General features: G+C 40.5%; 1 protein-coding gene across 1 annotated transcript in view; it reads right to left on the reverse strand.

Moving 5' to 3' along the window:
* Nucleotides 1–25,597, reverse strand: part of LOC131962009 (cadherin-20-like) — a 114,691-nt gene that overhangs the window by 17,247 nt on the left and 71,847 nt on the right. The window contains exons 2-7 of the mRNA XM_059326955.1: nt 21,271–21,553; nt 13,161–13,455; nt 12,033–12,152; nt 6,843–7,010; nt 4,309–4,496; nt 2,614–2,867 (exon numbers count right to left, since the gene is read on the reverse strand). Coding sequence (XP_059182938.1) covers nt 2,614–2,867; nt 4,309–4,496; nt 6,843–7,010; nt 12,033–12,152; nt 13,161–13,455; nt 21,271–21,480 — 1,235 coding nt within the window. The 5' untranslated portion in view covers nt 21,481–21,553. The remainder of the gene's footprint in view (nt 1–2,613; nt 2,868–4,308; nt 4,497–6,842; nt 7,011–12,032; nt 12,153–13,160; nt 13,456–21,270; nt 21,554–25,597) is intronic.

Raw genomic sequence — 25,597 nt, forward strand, 5'->3', positions numbered from 1 at the left:
CACCGCGTCATCTCCAGCCACTTTTCGCCCTAATGGAGGCCGTAAAGCGGACAGCTGGGACGGGGTGCAGCCTGTGCCATGTGAAACACTCATTTAGTGCCGCAGTCATTGATTCCTTCAGATGATTAATAGGCTAATTAAAGGCTTTATGTCTAATTAGTTTATGAGAGGTGCAGTCTGGACAGTAAACCCACCATGCAACATCTGTTCTGCTCCAGCACAAAACATACTCTCCAATAATTGAGAGAAGTGAAAGTCCTCGTGTCTCCTCGCGTCTCCGCGTGTCCACTAATTGCCGGGTGATGAAACTTGTTATTAACATTATTATGTTTGTGCTCCATCAGCTGTCCCACTGTGGAGGACCTCAAACACACATGTTGGTAGATGACGTCTCAGTCATGTCTGTCTGTGGCTGCAGCCTGTTGGCTGTTAGTCGTGTTGGGATGCTGCCCCCTGCTGGTCATCATGTAACATTACAGCTTGAGCCTCTAAAGTCAGCTAAATAGTACAATCATGGTAAAAAATTATTAGACCACCCTTGTTTTCTTCACTTTATTGTTGAATTTAAGGCCTAAAGGTACATTTGTTTGGACAAATATAATGATAGCAACAAAAATAGCTGATAAGAGTTTCATTTAAGAGCTGATATATAGACATTTTCCATAGTTTTCTTGTTAATGATTTTGGTTCTCTCAGTCTATCATTATATTTGTCCAAACAAATGTACCTTTAGCTGTACCAGGCATTAAAATAAACAAGAAGTTGAAGAAAAAGGGTGGTCTAATATTTTTTTTCTATGGCTGCTAACTCATCTATCTGAGATTTCAGAGCCGCTAAGCTGCACTTGAACACACCATAAGTCAGTAAAAGACATTTAAAATACTTCTGGCTGCTGCTGATGAAGTAGGTTTCCATCAGAGGTGAGAACAAGTCATTGTTTAGCAAGCCCGAGTCATAAACTTTGAGTTTTGAGTCATAATTACCTTTAACCAAGTGCAATGGCATTTAGCAGCTAACTACTATATAAAATGTACATAAAGTATGAATTCTGTTTTTATAATTTGTATTTATTTGTCCTTCATGTTTTTTCCTGCAACTTGATGTGATGCTGTTGGATTGGTTCTGTTGTTATGTGACTTCAAAGTGAGGATTTGCTACTTTTCTCAGGTTTGTGTCGCAGTCAACTGAATATTTGTGTGTTTTGGAGAAATTAAGTGATTTCAAGATGACGACCTGGACTGTGATTGATGTTTTTCACTATTTTCTGATGTTTTGTAGACAAAAAAAGATGATTTTATTAAACAAATATGAAAATAATACTTAGTTGCAGCACTCCTGCAAATCATGATAACTTTTGGTGGTCATAACTGATAAAAAAGCCTACAGAGATTCATTTTTCAGCTTCATTTAGTCACATTTTATTATGATATATTATGCCCCAATATAGTCTTATACACACCTGGCAGCACCGTGTCTCTACTGTTGAAAAAAAGTGTCTAAAACTTTTGAAATTCCAGCTTATAGGAGTGCTGTTGGATTGGTTCTGACAAAGTGGATCTGGGGATGAAAATAACTGATTTGTGGCACACTTTTTTAATTACATATTTTTTAATCTTTGGGGTTTGGGGAAAGTATGGAGGACTTTCAAGTCAAAAAGCTGAAGTCCAAGTGAAGTCACAAGTCATTTGAGTTGCAAGGCAAATTAGATTTTGGTTTCCATTATCAATTTTTATGCTGCACCAAAATAAATAGAACAATTAGCACAGCTGCTGTATTCTCTGTAAGATGTTTTTGAGGCTCAACATGCAGAAACATCAATTTGTTCTTAAAAAAAGAACAAAACAGGCTTTCAGCCCTTTGAATAAAAATAATAGTTTTGTAACTTTTTTCATGAAATGTCTCAGAAATCACAACTTTTGCAGCCTCAAAGAGAACTGAATGCATGAACAAATGTAAACGTTTTTTGGGCAAAATTAGACTAGTTTTCTTGTTTTCTGTAACTGTGTATTTATACTTTACATCATGGGTCTCAAACTCGCGGCCCGCGGGCCAATTGTGGCCCTCGTGATGATATTTTGTGGCCCCCACCTTGATATGAAAGTTTAATATGAGTTTTATATGAATGGCACTTTACCGCGTTGTGTGTGGAAGGTCCCTTTATTGCTCCAGCTGGAGCTTTGTTTCACTTGCTTTTATGACGTTGCTGACAAAAAGAAAGGCAGCTGCTACCGGACCGTTTATTATCTGCCGTGTTGTTGTTACCGGAAGAAGTGGAAATGTTATGTAATGTCATTTTGTGTCTTTTTTTGGTCATTTTGTGTCTTTTTTAAATAATATTGTGTCTTTTTTTTTAGTAATTTTGTGTCTTTTTTTTGTCATTTTGATACTGCCTCCAGCGGCCCCCAGGTAATTTGAGTTTGAGACCCCTGCTTTACATGATTTGTGCAGTCGAGGATGATTTCTTTGGTGTTTTTGGGGCATTCAATGACCTATTTAGACTGTAAACTGTAGACTCCCACAGCTTGTAAGCATCTTTATAGCTCTGTGAATTCAAATGAAGCCTAAATGAAATCCCACACAGTCAGGTTGGTGCTGTCTCCTCGTCCTGCTCACCTCACAGTGTTGTTGGCAGCGTCGGGGTCGCGGGCCGACACTGTCCTCACCAGTGTCCCGATCTCTGCGTCCTCTGGCAGCTCGATGTAGTACGCCACCGAGTCGAACATCGGGGGCTCGTCCACGTCCTCCACGCTCACGTGCACGATGGTGACGTCCTTGAAGGGCCCGCGGTGGCGGAGGGCGGGGTCCAGGTGGGTGTTGGCGCCCTCCACCTTCAGAGTGTAGCTGGGCTTGCCCTCAAAGTTCAGCGGCTGGAGGAGGAACACACGGAGAGTCAGGACACAGATGGAAAACCTGCCAGGGTTACTGAACTTTTGCTGCAGTTGGGTTGGCTTTGTTGCAGCACTCCTGCAAAGCATGATAACTTTTGGTGGTCATAACTGATTAAAAAGCCTACAGAGATCCATTTTTCAGCTTCATTTAGTCACATTTTTAATAGAAAAAAACCACGTTGTGGCTGGGGAGAGGGGCGCCCCGCTTATCCTGCTGCCCCTGCGACCCGGCCCCGGATAAGCAGACGAGAATGGATGGATGGACAACAATTTGCACAGCTGCTGTATTCTCTGTAAGATGTTTTTTAAGGCTGAATGTGCAAAAACATTAGTTTGTCTCATGTGAAAGATTTCAAGCCGTCGACCTGGACTGTGATTGATGTTTTTCACTATTTTCTGACGTTTTGTAGACAAAAAAATATGATTTTATTAATCAAAAATGAAAATAATCCTTCGTTGCAGCACTCCTGCAAAGCATGATAACTTTTGGTGGTCAAAACTGATTAAAAAACCTACTGAGATCCATTTTTCAGCTTCATTTAGTCACATTTTTAATAGAAAAAACACAACAATTTACACAGCTGCTGTATTCTCTGTAAGATTGTTTATTTTTTAGGTTGAATGTGCAAAAGCAGTATGTTTCATGTAAAAGCACCCCTCTAGTGACAAACTTTGCAAAGATGCAGAAAATTTGTGTATTTTGGACAAATGAAGTGATTTCAAGCCGTCAACCTGGACTGTGATTGATGTTTTTCACTATTTTCTGAGGTTTTGTAGACAAAAAAAAGTTTATTTTATTAATCAAAAATGAAAATAATCCTTTGTTGCAGCACTCCTGCAAAGCATAACTTTTGGTGGTCATAACTGATTAAAAAACCTACTGAGATCCATTTTTCAGCTTCATTTAGTCACATTTTTAATAGAAAAAAACAACAATTTACACAGCTGCTGTATCCTCTGTAAGATTGTTTTTTTAGGCTGAATGTGCAAAATATCAGTTTGTTTCATGTGAAAGCACCTCTCTAGTGACAAACTTTGCACAGATGCAGCCTCAAGGTGAGACATCCTAAGGGACATAAAACATACGTACAACATATTTCTCAGTGTTTAAAAGTATACATTTTGGTGCAGAATTTACCAAAAGACACTGAGGATCATGTATTTGTTGTAGCCAGAACTTTAAAAGTCATGCAATGTTTGTCCCTTTAAAAGTAGAATGAAATTAGCAAAATTTTGAAGGAAGTTTTGCAACTCTTTCTTGCATGAAATGTCTCAGAAATCACAACTTTTGCAGCCTAAAAGTGAACTGAATGCATGAACAAATGTAAAAGTTTTGGGAAAAATTAGACTACTCATAAGAGGAATGATGAATGACAGCTGAAACTGGACTTATATATCCTTTATCAATTCATCTGTGTACCTTTTTCACTGTGATGATGCCAAAGAGGTTGGTCGGGTCGGTGCTGATGTCGAAGGTGTCCCTCCCGTCTCCGTCGATGATGCTGTACTTCATCTCGGCGTTGACCCCGATGTCCCTGTCCTTCGCCCAGATGCGACCCACCACCGAGCCCACAGGAGCCGACTCGGGGATGCTCATCTGATACAGCCCTGAGACACAAAACACCAGCTGTCATACCTCTCCTCACCTCTAGATGGAGCCAAACCTCTTCCGTCACCTTTACAGCCTCTCAAAATCACATCTCAGACAGCTTAAAATAAATGGCTCCATAAACGCCTCACAATTGGGTTATATACTGTCTCGTGGGTTGGCTTCAATTTCATCTACCGTTTAACCTCAAAGAAGAGGTGACAGCTGCCCAATTTGTGGCGCTCCCTGCAGTCCAAAGTGAAATGCCTGCACATTGTGCTTGACAGAGGGGAATCCCTGAAGCTCTTCACAACCGATCAAAGTTCCATCGAAGTGATGGCGCTAATTGGTGCGGGACCAGTGATGGAAGTGGGCGGCAGCGGCGGCGGCGGGTGTTTTTCTTTGTCTAGGAGTGAAGCCACCCGTCGGCCAGGAAGAGATGACCGCGGACAGCGAGACAACCCCTGACCCCCAGGAGGACGGTAATGAGAGGAGCAGGAATGGGGATAATCAAAGAGACAGCATGGGGCGACTGGTGGCCGAGCAAGCTAGGGAGGGAGGAGGCCAGGGGGTAAATGGCCAGAGACTGGTGGACTGAGGCTGAAGGGCAGAGGGGCTAACGGCTCCGATGCTCAGGAGAAAAGAGTCCATTAGATGTGTGGTTTTCTGTAGTTAGGGGGCTGATTGTCATCCATGCAAAACAGTAAACTCTCACAAACTGTCAGCGTGCATGCATGGCTTCAACATGCGTGTTTTTATTGCGTGCATGCAACAGAACCGCCCCATTTAAAACTGAAACACACTGACAAGTCCAACCACAAGTCAGCCCTGGAAACAAAGCTGCAACGATCCTGAAATCAAAGTGAACTTCAGGATCATTTGAGGGTTTTTGGGGCTTGAGGTTTGTGGTGTGTTTCAGGGTTTTTCTCAAGCCGTCGTCCTGGACTGTAATTGACGTTTTTCTTTTTGTGGACAAAAAAAGATGATTTTACTAATCAAAAATGAAAATAATCCTTTGTTACAGCACTTCTGCAAAGCATGATACATTTTTGGTAGTCATAACTGATTTAAAAAACCTACAGAGATCTATTTTTTCAGCTTCATTCACTGAATATTTGTATGATTTGACCAAATTAAGTGATTTCAAGCATCGACCTGGACAGCATGGCAGCATGGGGCGACTGGTGGCCGAGCGAGCTAGGGAGGGAGGGAAGTGAGGGAGGAGGTCAGGGGGTAAATGGCCACTGGTGGACTGAGGCTGAAGGGCAGTTAGTTAGGGGGCTGATTATCATCCATACAAAACAGTAAAGTCTCACTCTGGCTGTCAGCGTGCATGCATGGCTTCAATATGCGTGTTTTTATAGCGTGCATGCAACAGAACCGCCCTATTTAGAGCTGAAACACACTGACAAGTCCAACCACAAGTCAGCCCTGGAAACAAAGCTGCAACGATCCTGAAATCAAAGTGAACTTCAGGGTCATTTGAGGGTTTTTTGGGTTGAGGTTTGTGGTGTTTCAGCTCCTCGTAGGGTTAGAGATTCAACGATGCAGAATGCAGGGTTCACTGTGCACTCGTGACTGTTTTAAGGCAATATGTATGATATTTTTTCAAAATAAAGATGGGATTATGTGACTCCAAAGTGAGGATTTGCTACTTTTCACAGGTTTGTGTCGTAGTCGACTGAATATTTGTGTGTTTTGGACAAATGAAGTTCAATTAAGAGTTCAAGCTGTTGACCTGGACTGCGATTTAAGTTTTTTTTCCACTATTTTCTGACATTTTGTAGACACAAAAAGATGATTTTATTAATCAAAAATGGAAAATATTCCTTTGTTGCAGCACTCCTGCAAAGTATGATAACTTTTGTTAGTCATAATTGATTTTAAAAAGCTTACATTTTCAGCTTCATTTACTGAATATTTGTGTGTTTCAGACAAATTAAGTGATTTCAAGCTGTCGACCTGGACTGTAATTGACATTTTTCAACTATTTTCTGACATTTTGTAGTCAAAGATAGATGATTTTATTAATTAAGAATGAATAAAATCCTTTGTTGCAGCACTCCTGCAAAGCATGACAACTTTTTGGTCATCATAACTGATTAAAAGCCTACAGAGATCCATTTTTCAGCTTCATTTAGTCACATTTCATTATGATATATTATGCCCCGGTATAGTCTTATACACCCCTGGCTCTGCTGTTGAGAAAAAGTGTCTAAAACTTTCAGCTATAGGAGTATCAGGAGGGATTAGAGAAAGGTGATGTGGGTTCAGGTAGAGCGGCGAGCAAAATGAATCAGCAAAAAAAAAAAAGAGAAGACAATAACACAAAGAGAGTAGTGCAGCAAGGAGGAACGGCCTCTTACTCTGGTCAAACATGGGCGGGTTGTCGTTGATGTCCTGGAGCGTGATGTTGATGGTGGTGGTGCCGGCCAGCCCCCCCAGCTGGCCCCCCATGTCCTTGGCCTGGATGACCACAGTGTAGTTTTCCCTGGTCTCCCGGTCCATGTCCGCCAGGGACACACGGACCACGCCTGAGGAGAGACAGACAGACAGAGAGGTTTATACAGGCCGGACAAAGACACACGAGGAGGTGGATTAGAGGTCAGCGGCAGAGAGCCGGGGCCACAGATTAGGGTCATGTGTCCAAGCGATGGTGTCCTGGAATGTCAGCGCTCTCAACGGACTGAACGAGAGGCTGCACGAGTGGTTTTTAATTAAATTTGTCAGTCTATTCTACTATGAAGTCCTGGTTTAATCACAGGGTTTTTGGGAAAGCTTGTACCTGACAGTATGGCTTAAACACAACTCCATAATCGAGCTGCGATAGACAGAAACATCTCATAAGATTATTTAACCAAAAAAAAAAAAAAAACACCTAAAAGAAGTAAATGGTAAATGGACCTGCACTGCAAAAAAAAGGAAAAGTTGGGTGAACTCAAAATTTCAAGGCAACAAACTTCCATAAAATTTTAAGTTGGACAATTAAACTAAATATTTTAAGTTTTGTTTTTAAGTTTGCTCAACTCTGAATTCAGATTTTTGTCAACTCAACTGTAAATTGTACTAACTTATAATTTTACATTGTAATAACTTTTAATCCTTACTTCTGCTAACTTCTGCAATGTGCTGAATTGGCACAATTGTAACGCCGCTATGAAATGTCAGCTAATGTTGCGACCACAACTTTGAGTTAGCATTGATACGCTAATGGCTACTCTTGTAGCTGTAACAAGCAGCACCGCTAGCATCAGTTAGCCGCTAGCATCAGCTAGCCACTAGCATCAGTTTGCCGCTAGCATCAGTTTGCCGCTAGCTTTCGCTAATGACCGAATTTCACCGTTTTCCCACAACTGGCTTCATTTGTTGTGCTAACTTACATTAGGCTATTGCCCTAAATGTCAATAATTTATATTTCCAAGTTTTACCAACTTAAATCACAAGTTTGCTTTTTTGCAGTGTGCACTTATATATATCGCTTTTCTAGTCGCTTTGCGACCACTCAAATCGCTTGCAAAAAACATGCAAAATCATTGTTGTCGTCCTTTAACGTCAAATAGTTTTCTACAAACTTAAGATCATTCCCTCACATTTTTAGATACTTTTTTTTGCTCAAAAACATGATCCCAAAAGGAGGTATAATTATCTTAATCGAGGATGCCTCTTTTGTAGTAGGGATAAAAGACTTTAGGTTACAGGTTTAAAACATGTGCATGATAAAAGTTACATGCTTGCATCCAAAATAAGTAAACCTGAACTGAAACTGACAAAGAGAATGATTGCAGCTTCTCAAAGAATCAGCAAGTTAGATTTCATGGTTGAGGAGCAGATGGTTTGTGGAATTTAAACTAATTTAAGACACTGTAAGAACAAAAAGTGTACAGTAGAGTCAGTGTATGTAACCTGCCTGGTTTCAGTCTGCTCTCCCTGTACTCCAGATCCCATCTGTACATCGCTATCAACAGTGTGTGTTATCACCAAACACATCCGTGCATAGACAGTTTTGCAGGATGCAGCAGAATCCAACCAAGGTCAAGCGACGCTTTGTGCTGAGGAGTAAGAAAAGCAGTGTACTCTGTGTGGGTTTGAGCAATATGTGCTAAAGTTTTACATTGTGTTTCGCAGCAATAAAAGCCTCAGTGCCGTGCTTAGAGGCCGGTCGGGGCGGCTGATTGATAGCTGTAGAGCCACTTGTGCCTGGGTGATGGATGAACCTCCAGCAGCAGCAGCAGTCTGACCGGCTGCTGATGGCCGACAGCTTTGGCAACACGTTTCTGTGCTGACAAACAAGGAAACGAGGCAGCTATGGTAAAAAATGTCCAGTGGCTCTCTGCTTTTAGGGAACTAATGGATTTATGGAGGTGCTGCTCTGAGTTATGAATGCTGTGCACTTGCTATGCACTTACATATTAAACCTTGAACAGTTTTACCTCTTTATTTACACGTTTTATTGCTTTTATTGTGCTTGTTATTATTGTGCTTGTTATTACACTATATGGCCAAAAGTATGTTTAACATTAAACCCTCAGCCTTCCCTCTTCTGGTTCAGGCCAAAGTTATTATAGTAACTACACTGAACTGGTCCTGTAATTATTATTTCAATCATCTATATAAATTCTATAAAGAAATACGAATTGCAGTGCTTTTACTTTAAAATAAATTAGTTGATATTTCCAAGTAAAATGTAATTGAGGGACATTATTGAATTTGCAATTTACTTTACTGGAAATAGAAATACAAACCCGGGGGTGGGGAGGTAATATTTTAAGAAAAAAGTTGCAAATTTACTAGATTAAAGTGGCAAATCTACAAAAAAAAAAAAAGTCACAGATTTATGAGAAAAAAGTGGGGGGAAAAAACAACTTTTTTCTCGCAGATTCACCACTTTAAATGTCATAAATCTGCAAACAAATTTCTTGTAGATTTACCACTTTAATCTCTTAAACTTTTTTCTGAAAATATTACCCTCCTCCCCCGGGTCCCTATGTTTTTTTGTTTTTTTTTACACATTCTGGCCGTATGTAATATCCTCCAATATTCTCTAGGGTTGAACTTTGGAATTTGCAAGCATTTCAATAAGTGCCCTATTAAGGGTTGATCATGAAATATAAACAATGTTTATTGGGATTTTTATTGGTTTTCTGACACTTTTGGATAATTAAACATGCCGTGAGTTAAACTGACCACCAAACAGTATTGCTGATCCTGAGAACGAACATAACAAGAGGGTTAAGAGGTACAACTTTTTAGTGAAACTCTGACATATATCTGCTATAAGCTGATATAAAGTGGACAGGTTTGTTGACCTTGGTCATGAGTTTGCTTGTCCTGTCTCCATACTTAACCAGGACGTCACACGGGCCACTTCCTCCACATTGATGCTGAGCTCAGCTGGCATATTCATGTTTCAAGTGTCCGCATGAGAATCCGTCAAAGCCTCGGTAACCTTCAGAGACTCGACAGTTTTGGAGGTCTGCAGGAATATTTTGTTTGTATTCTACAGAGCTTGACCTTGTTTTTACATTATGTTAAGAGCAGCTGGTTGGGAAACTGAACTGTTAAGTTTAATTCTCAAAAGTTCAGCGTGACATTATTCTACTATTCAGCAGGCCAACGGGACCTTTAGCTGACTTTCCGTGTGTGTTGAACTCTGATTTTGTGCTAATGAGTTCTGGAAAGAGGTGCAGAGTTCTCTTGTGTAAGCACAAATCGTAATAAACATCGATTTGTCCCTCTTTCGGTTAAACTGATCAACTCCTGCAGGACAGACAGAAAGAACAGCTGCAGGGCTTTTACAGATCCTGTGTTTGCTTCTAGATTACTTTACTTCTGTACGTTTTTGACATGCACCTTGAATTTCTGCAGCTCTTAAAGGCATACTATGCAGGAATTGTCCCTTATTGTTTGTGCATTCGACATTCAAACTTCTCAAAAATGCAAAACTTCAGAATCTTTGTCCAAATGCTTCGCTATATTGGCATTTTTTTTTTTGGTGTAATTTCTTCTATTTTTGCAGCTACCTCCACAAAACATCCCAAACAAAATGAAAGTGAAAAAATAGAAATATGTTGACTTAATCAAGTAAAATATACTCATACTTTTCTCTTAAACAAATGATAAATGAAACATTAGTTGCTTTTGCTAATGTTTGGTTGTGATTTGCACCTAAGATGGAAATATGTTGTATTTTACCACACTTTTAGCCACTTTTAAGCAAAGAAAAGTAACATTTTTGCAAGGCTGAACAATTTATCTGAATTTTAATGCAATCACTATATGGACTATAACACTAGGTGTAATATTACTTTTATTTCACTCTTGAAAAAGTGTCTTTGGAACATCAGCTGCTTTACAAATGTTACGCTGTGCTTTGTATCTCTCGTCTGGTATTTTTAGTGCAGAATTTCCCGTATTATACCACGCTTTTAGCCTTTTTTGTCCAAAGAAATATGTGTACTGACACTGAATCAAGTATTGTGACCCTGCAGAGATGTACAAGCAAACTACAAATAGTTACATATCATCACAAAAGATCATTCCTTCACATTTTTAAATGAAAAATATGATTTTTAGGGTGTGTTTTTTTGCACTCTTGCAACTCTATCTAATTATTTAATTAGTATGTACATACATATTATTAAAATGTGGGCTGTAAGGGTTTTTATTGATGTACAGCATTTTAAAATGCTCCAAAAATGGCACTACAGCGTGTTAAAATGTAAAGATCGGCTCTGTGGTAGGTCAAACAAGGCAAATTGTTATTTGTCTGGTCTTGATGCAGCACTTTCCCCTTCTGCAAGACAATTTTCTCCAATTGGGAGAAAATCGACATTATTATTCACCTTCCTGCTGAGAGTTAGATGAGAAGATTGATACCACTCTGATGTTTTAAAAGTGGTTTCAATCTTCTTGTCTAACTCAACAAGATGAGAAAATATGTTGTAAATCACAATTAGCATATTTGGTTTGTAGACTAAAACATGCAAAATCATTGTTGTCGTCCTTTAACGTCAAACGGCTTCATTTTTAATTTAGGGATTCTAATCTGTGAGCAGTTTTCTTGAACCGCTCCATCACTTCAGTATGAGAGGCTTCCTGTCTCATTCTGGCCTCATTTTCACGAGAGAAACCACACTTTGAGTTTAGCACATCGTTTTATGTGAGTGCCAGGAGTTTGAGTTGTTGCAAGTTGCAACAAAAGAGTGTTCGCTAGTCTCGTAGCAACAACAGGAGCCATGCTGAGCTTTTCCACATTCAGCGCCTGTTGGTATACACAGGGGCTTAAAGTGTGGACTGCTAAAATCAGACTGTGGTGCAATTACAGCGTTAGAAACAAGGTGGGGAATTAGCAGGAGCCGTCAGCAGAGTGTGAGTAAATCCTGACTGTCGGCGGCAGTTTGTCGACTTTATCAGGTCATCTAACATCATTCAGACTTATTATAAATTCATGGGCAGCTCATAAAATAGTGAAGAGTGAAGTTTGAAATCCATCACGCTCTACATGTAATGGATCAAAACGCCTCGGCTACACATTGAGTGTTTTTTTAGGAGCGTACCGGTCTTGGCGTCCACCGAGAAGTACGGCTGGCCGTCCAGGATGCTGTAGACCACGCGGGCGCTGTTTCCATAGGTGGGGTCGTCTGCATCAGTAGCCGTCAGCTGGATCACAGATGTTCCTGTGAGGAGAAGGGAAGTCATGCACGGCTACGTCAGTATCAACATGTGACTCAAAGGAAATAATTCTTGGTGGAGTTTTTCATCCATCTGTGGCTGGAGCAGCTCTCCAGCTTACCCTAAAATCTGTTGGACTTGAATGTGATTTAAACATCACTGAACATCTGTGCTTCATGTTTTGGGCTTCAGGTTTTAGGTAACTTTGTAACTTCTAGCATTTACGTACATTTATTTATTTAAACTGTCTTTTATAACGCCTTACCAGGGAGTGTTTGCCTTAAACCTAGGTCAGTGATTTTGTAGCCTAAATTCAATGAAACTGCAGAAATTTCTTTTTTTTGCAACAGCAAAACCTTACATTTATGTACAGTTCGTGTCCCATGGGAAAAAAGTAAACAATGTGATTCTTCTAGTATTTACATGCATTTATTTACTGTCGTTTATGACACTGTACTAGCACGTTTTTTTATCCTAAGATTAGGATTTAAGACCTAGATCAGTGGTCTTAAATTCAATGAAACTGCAGCTCCACTCAGTACCGTGAACCGTGAAGCGTTCATATGGTGTAAGAATGTATTTTTTCATAAAGTTTCTACTTTGCTCATTCTACTCACTACTCTGTGTCTTTCAGTGCAGTAACTTAACATATTTCATGCTCAAATGCATGTATAACAGTATAAACAGGAATACAAAAGGTTTGAAGCAAATAAAAAATAACCACTTAGTGTGATTTCTTTTTTTTTCAGTGCAAGAACAGCAGACCAACATTAATTGCAAGAAGTAATTGTGTGCATTTTTACACTGCACTTTTAAGATTTCATGCTCAAATGCATGTAGTTGTACTGAGGGCCACTTCAAGTGAGGGTGCCATATGTGGCCCCTGGGCCTCCAGTTGCCCATCCCTGATGTCGACAGAAGTTTAACAGGAAAATGCACATAATGACATCACTCCTCTGTCATCAAACCACAACAAAAATGCAGTTGCAAATACAGTTAAGTTTCCATCTTACCTATTTTGGACATTTCGGGTACAGACGCCTGGTACGGCCCGTCCAGAAACCTCGGCTCGTTGTCGTTGATGTCCTGGATCTTCACGATGAACTGGGACTCGGGCTCCAGAGGCCTGTCCGTCAGGCGGTTGCGGGCCTGGGCGCGGAGGACGTACTGGGCCTTCACCTCCCGGTCCAGCCTCTGGATGGCGTGGATGTCCCCCGTGCTGTCGTCGATGGTGAAGGTGGTGCCGGCGCCCTCGCCCGTCAGGATGTACTTAATAGAGCCGTCGCCTTTATCCATGTCTGAGTGGAGCTTATCACAAAGAGAGTCAAAGTTTTATTCCACAATGCATAATCTCAAGAGTTTTGGAGGTAACATGGGACGACTGGAAGTGTTCGAATCTGCACACAAAGTCTCAAAAATCCTGCAGCAACAAACTCAAAACAACAGGAATGTAACACATGCTGCAGTCCAAAAGTTTCAGGACAATGACATGATTTTGAGGACATTTAATCAGGTCACATGCACTAATTTTAGAATAATGCAGCAGCACAGTGAGACAAAACAACCAGTGGAAAGTCTGTAACTGTCCAAGTCCAATCACATGATCTCAGTCCAGCTCCACATGTGTTGGTGAGGTAAACTGGTGCAGCATTGGACCAGCTGCTGATGTCTGTAGTCGCTCAAATAGAAAATAAATCTATAAATCTATCTATTGTCAACACAAGTGCCAGGTTGGTTACAATGTGACGATGCTGCTGCTTCTCTCTGCTTTCTATCATTGTAAATTGAATATCTTCTGGACAAAAAACAAGAAACTGGAGCCACATGACAACACAACAGCAGCATTTTATACATTGTTTCTGGCATTTACTTACTTTTTTTCTGTTTAAACTGTCTTTTATAACACTCTACCACTTGCACAGGCAACAGTTTGTATAAGCAACAAAACACAACGGAAAATCTGTTGGACTTTCATCCAGGAGAACAGTAAACATGATTTAAACATCACTGCACATCCGTGCTTCACGTTTTGTGCTTCACGTTTTTACATCACTATGTAACTTCTAGCATTTACGTACATTTCTTTACTGTTTAAACCGTCTTTTATAACTCCTAACCAGGAAGTTCTAGGACTGAAGTGGGTGGGACTGAAAAAAGGATGGGTTAAATGCAGAGGTTGAATTTCCCCATTGTGGGATTAATAAAGTAATCTTCTTCTTCTTCTTCTTCTTCTTCTTTTTTGTTTAGTTTAGCTTTTTTATTTCGAACATGTGCGAGTAACACAACAAAGTAAACTGAAGAACAAACAAATCCAATGAGAATAATCAAAACAACAATAGCAATAGTCAAAACAAAAGCTATGATGTGATCGCAACATGACCGAAAAGGAGTAGGATGAAGCATATGCTTATTTATACCCCTTCTCCACTACTCAATTAACATTTTTCCCCGAAACATACATATTTACATCATACATATTTACGAAAAAACAGAAAATAAATAGATTAAATGAACAAATACATAAATAATTTATCATTAATGAAAACACCCGATTGTTAAAGCCCTTCTTCCTCCCTGTACCTCGTGAAAACCTTGTGTTTGTTCTGCTTTTTAAACTGGATCATGCAACAGCAAACCTGACATTTATGTAGCAGTCAAGCCGTCCTCATAACTACATCACTTCTGGCATTTTACTGTTTAAACTGTCTTTTATAACACCTTACCAGGACGTTTTTTACACAGGCAACAGTTTGAGACTAGTCTCTCCTCATAAAATGACGGAAAATCTGTTGGACGAGAACAGTAAACAATGTGATTTAAACATCACTGAACTTCTGTGCTTCAGGTTTTGTGCTTCAGGTTTTTACGTCACTATGTCACTTGCAGCATTTACGTGAATTTCTTTACTGTTTAAACCATCTTTTATGAGTTCTAAGCTGGAAGGTTTTTGCCCTAAACCTAGCTCAGTGGTTTTGTAGCCTAAATTCAACTAAACTGCAGCATTTTCTTTTCTTTTTTTTGCAACAGCAAACCTTTCATTTATGTAGCATTGAAACCGTCCTCATAACTACATCACTTCTGGCATTTTACTGTTTAAACTATCTTTTGTAACTCCTTACCTGGAAGTTTTTTGGACAGGCAACAGTTTGAGACTGGTCTCCCCTCAAAAAAACGAGTGTCTGCTGATGTCTGTAGTCTCTCAAATAGAAAATAAATCTATAAATCTATCTATTGTCAACACAAGTGCCAGGCTGGTTGCAATGTGAGGATGCTGCTGCTTTTCTCGTCTTTCTATCACTGTAAATTGAATATCTTTTGGACCAAAAACAAGAAACTGAAGCCACATGACAAGTCAGTCTGTCATGGAAATGCTTCATTTTTTCAATTTTAGCAGATCATCAGTAGTGATTAAGAAGGATTACTTTTGTAAGAGTCTTTACATCCCTACTTTTACCTACTTTTTAGGTAAATCCACACTTTTAACCCCTTGAGAACGTCAGGAGCACACACTATTGCATTCGCATATCTATTTTTAAATGCTGGTCATATTGCAACTAAATGAGATAGCAATAGCAATAATTCTTCTGCATATAAAACCGAAGGATTTACCGCTATGTCTGTAGTCGCTCAAGAAAACAAATCTATAAATCTATCTATTGTCAACACAAGAGCAAGGCAATGTTTGGTTGCGATGTGAGGATGCTGCTTTTCTTCTCTCTGCTTTCTATCATTGTAAATTGAATATCTTTTGGACAAAAAACAAGAAACTGAAGCCACAAGACAAGTCAATCCGTCTTTGAAATGCTTCATTTTTTATAATAGTTAATGTTAACTGTCAAATAACCTTCACTGCTGGGAAGTAGTGGGGCTATGTATAGAGCAGCCACAATTCCTGCATCCTGCTAATTTAATGTGGATAAAAATATCTTCAAATTAAAGCTGATAGTCGCCAGCACAAAAATAACTTTCAGTAACAATTTACAATAGCCATCTAAGTAATGCATATAGATGGTATAAACCAATTATTAATCATTTATTTAATCTTTAAATGTTTTCAACCAATTTCTTAAAGGTATATGAATCATGTTGAAATCATTTACATACTTAATATGGTGTTAAATATGTTATACTAATAATTATAATTTAATTGTTTGTTAATGGTAAAGTAACTATCAACTTAAATTAATATGCCATCTGCCATTTATAAATGATAGTTCAACATTAATAAATGATCTATTTACCATTCCAAATGGCTTATATAGGGCTTATAAATGATGATTGAACTTTAATGATCTGTTTACCATTTATAAATGGTCTATTTACCATCTATAAATGATGGTTATTGTAAAGTGTTACCATACTTTCTATTAAAGAGAGGGATTTCTATGCTATAACATGCTATAAAGCCAGTTGCCAGTCCTTCCCAGTTAATGCTTACATTGTTATTTCTATTCAGTCCTTGTGTGAAATTGCACAAAAGTACATATATGCAATATTGTCAACATTCCTAATTGTACCAACTGCCACGCTCGCTCCAGGGGCAGTGTGTGGTTATTTGGTGCCTTAATACTGTAGCTGTAAGTAGAAGTGTAATCACAGGCTGTTTTTTGCGGCGGGCCCTGCAATGCAATCAGAAGCCTTTTGTGGCCTGTAAGTGCAAACGCCAGCCTGTTGATGTGCAATCACTCCTTACTTTGCACTTAAAGGGTCTCGGTGCACGGCTGTACTTACTGCCATCACACTGGCAGAACCGAATTAAACGCTCCTATTGACGTGTGTCTGCTATATAATCAACATTTGAGCACTCAAGTGACAAAAATCCCCCCCGCCGAGTCTAGAAATCTTTCCCTTTTGGCCCTTTTTTTTTGTCACCTGGAAGTGAAATGACCGCGTCGGGGTTTGTCCAACTGCTAAAAGTTTGCAGCTACAGCACTCGTTGTTATTCCAGCGATAGTTCAGCAGCAGCAATCTTCACAATACCTATCATTCCCCCGAGCAGCCAGCCACACAATACAGTTTTTCCCTATCTCTTCGGACAACGTGCCCACCTGCACTCTCTCCTGGAGAGTGCCGCGCAGCCGAGGCTCAGCCCAGAATATATTTTTTAATCAACACCCCATTGTGGTCTTCAGCCCCGTGTCTCGCGGTGATATATCTCAGGCCGGTGCCTTCCCTTCCCTCCGCCTCATCCGCCTTTCTCCTGCACTGATCCTTCCTCTCCACTCAGACCTATGAAAAGAGTTTGACACTCAGGCTATCAATTATCTGCCCCAGCCCAGAGCCCAAACCTCCGACATCCCCACGGCTCTGAATACTAAGCTCCTCAACAGAGGAGTGGCAAAGGTAGGCTGAGCTGAGGGGGAAAAACCCACGGTACATGTTTCTCCTGCTTTGTCATATCCTACAATGCCTTTCTGCTTTGAGTGGCTCTCTGGGAAGCAGCCCGGCCTGTCAGAATCACTTATTCCTTTCAGCTTGGAAAAATTAGGGTGGGCAGCCTGAAAAGAAACTGATGGAAAAAGAAGAAGATGGAAGTGAATTTTCTACAGAAAACTGTAAGCAGATACAGTACTGTACCCTCTCAGGACTTGTTACTCCTCTATCTGGTCGGAGCACATGACTTTTTTGGAATCCGGCTTTCCCCCTCGGTATTCCCGAGCAGCAGAAAAGGAAGATATTCCTCGGCACTAATTAGGCAGGTTTGCATCATTTCCGAAGGGAAATTTCAGAGCATATGTGTGAAGCGATGTTTTAAAAGTCGACGAGGAATACTGAAATCAATCAAAGGTCTGGAATCTGTGTTTCAAAGATCAGGGCTGGGTATTTCCAGGAATTTGACAAGTATTTTAATGCCTCCACATACAGACATGGAGCTCTACGGAATGCTCTGCAGGAATCATGCTTTATTCACTTCGGTGCCATTTTCAATTTGTTTTTGCGAACAGATATGATGATTCACAATTTACATAAAATACAACACAGATGTCCCTTTAGTGCTGCTCGGGGGCGAAGGCTCTAATCTTTTTAAGTCACAATCCTCAGAATAGTCAAGAGGCAGCTAAGATTCTGAGTGACTTTTGTGAAATCTCTGGTTATTAAATGTAAAAAAAAATGCTTTGTTTGTGATGAGGATCTTATTTAGTTTTCTGTAGTTTTAAAAGTTGTGCTCCATTGTGGGGTTTTTGGACTTTTTCTCTCCCCCTGACCTGCTGAAACAGCCCTCTCTCTGTCTTCTGCCACCTCCTGATTTAATAATTAAACACTGAATATAACACATGGCACCTATCAAACTCCCTGGCCTAAAATATATCATACATTTTTTCTCCACAGCCAACTGGCGACCCCCAGAAATGATCTCATGACCCACTTCGGGGTCCTGATCTCCAAGTTGAGAACCAACTGAGCTGAAAACCTATTGGCTCCTAGCAACAAAAAAATATTAATAATATTAGACATTTTATGTTATATTCAGCTAAGATTCGTACGTATCATATGGACAGAAAATAGGCTTGACAAATGGTGAAATATTTTAATGACGATAATTAATCTGTAGTTTATTTATATGAGATAAGAGATTTACTGAGATATACTTCAAGAACAATCATTATTATAAAGAGGCATTAATAATGAATAACTGCTCATCTAACTTGACCTTAGGGCTGGGCGATATGGCAAAAAAAGATCATGATATACTTTTTCATATCATCCGATCTCGATTATTATCAGGTCTTTTTAAAATATTGTTAGAGATTAATTCAATATTTTATTAACATACAAAATAACTAACAAAGCAAATTCAATAAGATGAGCATAGAAGTATATACATACAATTTTTATTCAACAGTACAACAAATATAGAAAGATATAAAATAACACAGTGAACTACTTTACTGTTTAGTGTTTTTGCAGGTAACCAAAACCCAAAATATGGGATTTGTTGTTGTTGTTGTTAGAAAGCCCACGATGTTAATGTTTTGTTAACTTTTTTGTTGAACTAAGATCCATTCAGTAATAGCTTGCTTCTCTGTAAGTTTTCATATGTCCCACCCTCTTGAATGCAGCATAGCCGTTCTGACTTTATTGAATGCACCATACCTGTGTGCGAATTGCCGTGCTGTGAATGTTAGTTTTCTCTCGATACAGCAGCGGATAGATTGTAATTTCCTTTGCTCTTTCCCAACATTCAAAGAGCTCCACGTTTGGTCTTTCTGTTTACTTCTCTGGCAACTTGCAAACAGTAGTGGAGCAGGAAAAGGTCGACTCTGATTGGCTGTTGTCACACAGCTGATCACCGTAATCCACCTGAAATTTATTGCAATCACTAATCCCGATCATATAATGGCCCAGGCCTACTTGACCTGGTACTTCTGAACTACTGCACCCTGACTGTTGATTATCTGCTGTTAAATGAGAGTGTTTTCTGGTTAAAATGCCCTGGAAAATGGCATGCACAGGCAGCTAATGCTAGATAATGTCATTGTAGTACAGACTCCTACTTTTAAGATTTTATTGGGAGAAAAAACATGAAATCCACGCTGCATTTTTAACCCCATAACCACACAGAGTGACATTTATTTCCTTTTTAACAATCTTTAGTTGAATATACTGAAGCTGGATTGTGATTGTTTACCAGATCAGTTTCATCAAGTTCATTTTAAATATGCTTTTCATTATTTTCCCTCATATAATTATGATGTTACAATGTTGACTGTTCATAATAAACAAGGCTGGAAATTCAAATAATGCAAAAGTCGTCCTGTTGTGCAGAAACTTAAGGCTTCAGCCTGTTCTGAACACTCAGTTTGCAATATATTTTTTCTGCTTTTGCACCTAGATGACATGAATTTTGATTCCTACATATGGTCATCTGCTCCAGGCATGTTACTGCATATATTTACATTACATACACTGCATGGAGCTACATGCCAGTGTCAGGGATAATCTTAGTTGATAATGGATCACATTCCTGCTAGCTTACAAGCTTTATTTCCATGATAGAAAGTGCTAGAACAGTGCAGTTACAGTCCTTTCCCTGGCTGCAATGATGGTGCAGAGATGCAAAGATTGCAGGGACGGAAACAATGACCAATCAGAGAGCTTTTTTGGGAGGTGGACTTAAAGTAACAGGCATTTGCATTCCAAACAGAGGGTGAATATGGATATATTAAGAGAGACGGTGTGAGAAAAATGTCTTTTTGAACATTAAAGCATGTTAACATGTTACTGTATACTATTGTGAACTTTAAAATTAACATAATATGCCCTTTTTAGTTAAAGAAGTTAGTTATAAGAAGCCTGCTTTATCATACCCATGACTTCATGGAGGCAGCTGGCCAAAATATCAGGATATTTTATCTTCCAAGAGGGTCATTTTTGCAGTGTCACACTGTGGCTCAAGCACTGTACACATGTGACTTTAAAAGCTCCACCAAAAAACACTTCTTTTTTTTTTTTAAAGCGATGTGATGGCAATTTTCATTGCGGTTTGCAAGATTGTTGTCTCCCCGCTGATGATGACTGGCCTTGCAACTATTGATCAAATGTTCAATTCACTTTAGCGACTGAGCGATCAAAGTGCTCCTTTGTGAGTATCCCTCTGCTCTTTTCAAAGCATGTCAGTTGTGTTGCAGACGTGCCGTCCACTTCTGTGGAGCAGGGGGTGCACAGACTGAGTGAAGCCTCGGTTCGAGTCAATTAACTCAATCACTGCTGTCTGGCTCTGGTTCAAAGTGGACAGAAGAGAGGCTGTCTCGGTATAGACGCAGTGCATCCAGGGATTAAATTGGGATCTTTTTTTTTTTTTGGCAGTGGTTGAAGTTTGCCTCTGCCCTCCCATGGTCTTCTCCTTTTTGCATTCATGTGCTCAGCCATGGACGAGCAGCAGAGGACCTCCAGGCTGCTGAGCTCCCCTATAGATCTGCTCGCTTGCCCTGTTTGAAAGCTCCTGGTTGAAATCTCTTTGAAACACCTACACTGAGGCACCCTCGTGTACACCAAGTGGAAAGGTCATAAGCTCTCCTACCGTGTCAGAAACCTTTGCATTCCTTCAGGTAATACCTCCATATGTGTGTGCATGCTTTATGTGCATGTTCGTACAATACAGCGTGTTAGTGCACCACTGACCTTTCCGATGTAAAGCGGTTCCAGTCCGGTGTACTCCTCCAGGACAAAGAACTGGTTCCACACCCAGCCTCTCTTCACCCTCTGGAGCAGTGCTGAGCTGCCTGTGTTTCCCTCCTCTGCGGGCTTACCCAGAAGGCTGTGGGGCAGCAGGGTCAAGATGCAGAGGGCCACAGGGAGCAAGGCGCTTGGAGGATGCAATCGGTCTCCCATTGTTAAGCCCAGAGAAAAGACTTCTTCACAAATGCACTTCTTTTCCTGGTTCTGTCTGGCTGTGTGTGGCGTCCTGAAACAGAAAAGAAGAAGACACATTAGTCTCAGATTTGTCCTTTTGGGCACCGTCATCCTTTTGTTGAGGTCTGTGTTGCACTGTGGGATACCTGCAAATGACACATATTTGCAGTCTTTTCTCTCGCTTCCAGATTAGCTCTCTACTACTGAGTTTTTGTCAACTCATAATGAGCCTTATCACGGCCGAACGAGCCAGGCTATTCATATGCTGCTCCAGAGGCCTCATGGAGGAGGAGACGGTGTAATATCAGAGGAGAAGACGGGGACAAGAGGTACCAAACATTCATGTCATGCTGCCACTCACTATTACAGGCCGCTGCATCAGCCGAGAGTAAATATAGAGAACAGGAGACTGAGGATGTAAAGGCTGTACTTTAAAACAACTTCCCCACTGTGGCAATTGACGTAGGTTGGTGAAAATATGTTGTTTTATGGAACGTTGAAGTGAATTATAATTGTTTATCTTGTCCCCACCGCGAGGTAGCCAAGCAACCACACAACAGCACAAGTAAATCATACATTGTGTTAATTAGCGAGCATTTAGAGGTGTTTAAAGGCCTCATAAAAAGAAGACCTATTTATTTCTGTTACCTGTAGTGCTATGCATTAATCTAAATTACTTTGGTGTGAGTCACACAGTGTTCTGCAGAGTTCTTGCTTTTCTCAGATCATGAACAGTTTGTAGTTGTTCTTACAACCTGTAATGCACTGAATCTCATAGCTTTTTTTCACAAAATTGTGTCCGTTTATGTAGCATGAAGATTGCAGACGCATTAAGACCAAACAGGAGGGCAAAAAATAGGGTTTTGACCCAGGAGATCGATCTTAAAGTCCCCGTTTCAAACTTCTAGTAACTGTTTCCAGTGGTTCAGTATGAAAATAGTCATAGGTATGAGTTTAATGGTTCCTGGTTCCGAACTCAGATTAAAAAAAAGTCTCAATATAATCTGCTGATGGAGTTTACATGCACTTGGTCAGGGACAATGTGACACGTAATAGGTGAATTTCTCTTTGAATTTCTGGACATTTTTTGTTACATTTCTTGTGTTAAGTTTAAAAAAGGACGAGGTCAACTGAGCAATGAAGGTCCTCATGAAGGGTTCTTGTTCTTTTTCACCCGACACGCACATAAGAAAAAGGTTAAATATTTTAAAAAGGTATTTGGATATTTTTAAGAAGGCCGATAGCCAATGTGTTTTTCTCCACTGTAGCTTTCGTCTTTCCCAAAGACAGACCTGAGACAGCGCAGTTTGGTTTGTGTTCCCACAGAAGTTATCATGTTTAGGCTTTGTGGTTCATAGATACACACCTGTAAGAACAACACACACACACACACACACACACACACACACACACACACACACACACACACACACATATTGTGTATCACAACCTTCAAACGAGACTTGGACAGCTGTTGGCCTGTCCATGTCATTGGTAACTGGCCAATAGAACTTGGTTGCATGTAAGTCCAACTTCTGTAGAGGATTAAATGTGAATAATTACCAAAATCTGGGCTCATTCTGACTGGGATCCTGCAAGATTGATGTCAATCTGAATCCAGTGCTGCATAACTTTTCCTGTGACCTTAATAAAAAGTCTGCTGCATTGAGACCAGTCTTTTTTCTCCGGTGTGTGTTTACTCTTGGGCTTCCAATCTACGAACCCGAGACCTTAACAAAGGCTCAAAAGTCTAGGTCTGAACCAAAGTGTGCATTTGGAGAATGGTTACACCCCTAATTATAAGCTTTACCTGCTTCTTTTTCCCTATCCCCTAACCAAAGTGGTTCTATATCACAATGTTACCACCGTGTTTAAAACGGAGACCAAGACGTGTTTACAACAGCATCCATTTTTTGTTGAGGATATCATATGAACCTGTTCATAAGAATACATTACTGGGATATGATGAAACTAGAATGCAATCTGTGGTTTTTGTGCCAAAAAAATGCATCAGTAAAACTCAACAGCAACGTCTGTTTCCAGACCCGGTTTGAGCCGTTTCATGTACCAACTAAACTATAAGAAAAACAGGCTTTGAGCACCACAAGCTGCATGCAAGGCCAATATCCCCAACACTTCATCTTGCACTAAAACAATCTAGGTTGATGAATTGCACTACAGGTGAGAGGAAAAATAGGATTCTGAGGGTGACATGAGAGTGGTATCAATCTCTCTGCAAGAAGCAAATTAGTACATTTTCTACAATGTTTATAATTTCTCATGCAGCTGACAAAACAAAAGCATCACCTCACATATCTTCTTGCCGGAACATCCGCAAAAACTTTCTAACGGAAACGGCAACTTGTGTCACTTTTTGTACAGTTCGCAGGAGGAAACAGGAATGATTGTGCACTTTGAAAACCACCAGCTCCTTCCTCCTCTTTTCCCTCCAGCTCGGGACAATCAGACACCAGAAAAAGAAAAAGTGAAACCACAGTCTTTCCCTTCCTTCCTCTCCTCTTCCTGTCATGAGGAGAGGCGAGCTCCTTCACACCTCGTGTAAAAGGCCCGGGGGTGTGATGTTCTGAGATTGTAGTGTTTCTGTTAACACCCCTGCTCTGCCTTACTCACACCATGTTCTACAAGTTCCCTTCAGCGCTGCACACCGCTCATTATAAGTGTACTGTGTGGTTTTTTTCTCTCCTCTCTACATCTCAGGTTTTTGAAGGCCCCTATGGTATTGCCTGGATGTTGGATTTTTATGCCTCTAAATACCATCTCCTGCTGCATTGCTCTTTTTTAATACAAACATCATAGGAATCTTTAAGATCAGCGGGGTCAATTCCACAAATTTCTTGCAGGAGATGCTTTTTAAGGTTACGCATCGATTTGAGCTAATCAATACCTTTTCACATGCAGAGCACCAACTCTTTCCATCTGCGTTTTGTTTTTCATGCATAAGGACGGCCGGATCTGCATCTCTTCGTGCATTAACGAGATCGCGGGTGGGGTGGGGGGGGGGGGGGACAGAAAACAGGCAGATTTATGGTGAAAAGGCAGCGAAAAAGCATAGAGAGTAGGGAGAAAGGACAAGAAAAGCAAAGAGGCTGTTAGCAGGGGGAGGTGGAGAGTTTGGGGCTGGAAATAAAAAAAACAGCGGAAGAAAGAGAGACTGTTTGACTCATGGGCTGACTCCATTATGTTTTGTAAGAGAGAGTGCATTGTGCTGCTGTACACTCTCTCTGAATCGCCAAATTCAGTTAATCATTGTTGAAGAGGCACAAAAGGCAGGGAAGGGTGGGGGGCGTGGCTGCATTGTCAGCGGGGAGGCCGGACCGTGTGTGTGTGTGCACGAATGTGTGTGTGTGCGTGTTTCTGGGCCTCCTCTGCTGCCTGGCAAGACGGGTGACACTTGACCTCGCTGATCCCCTCTTTTCTGTCTATTCAAGGCGCCTGGTTGCCATTATGAAGTAAAATTAGCTCCCTGTTCTGTTCTTAGCTCTCAGCTCCTCCCCCTCCAAAGGTCACAGCTTGCACCCGCAGCATTTTGCTCCATTTTGTCGTCCCTAATGAGGCGACATGCTACGTGATTGTGCTGGCAAAACATTTCACACATCTTTCTCTGATGGCATTTCACTTGTTTAAAGGGGGAAAAAGCAGCTGGCGTTTTCGCTGCAGCACGAGCTGTGAATGGGAAGATGAAGGGATGAGGAGCGAGGTGGAGGGCGGAGGAGCCAATCATATGACACAGCTTAAGGCAAAGACTTAAGGTATTTTCCCACCGGGCTGAAACATTTTTTCCCAGTTGAAAATCTGCCTCGAAAGAAAATAACACGTTTTTTCCGAGAGTTGTTTTGGTGCAACAGTGGAAGAGGAAATTAAGTGAAAATGACAGAAGTGGAGAAACAGAAAAACATGTGATTTTTTAAAATGTTTGTTTTGAAGAGCAAGAAAGGAAGAAGGTGTTTGTGGAGATTGAGTGACGGGGAGGTGGCGATTGTCAGGGGGAGCAGCTGGTGTGACAAAATGATACGCCATATTGTTGTATCGTCTTACTCCAAATCCACCTGCTGCTCCATTAACCGTGGACACGACA

Source organism: Centropristis striata, chromosome 23 (genome assembly GCF_030273125.1).
Source record: "Centropristis striata isolate RG_2023a ecotype Rhode Island chromosome 23, C.striata_1.0, whole genome shotgun sequence".
Classification (NCBI taxonomy): Eukaryota; Metazoa; Chordata; class Actinopteri; order Perciformes; family Serranidae; genus Centropristis; species Centropristis striata.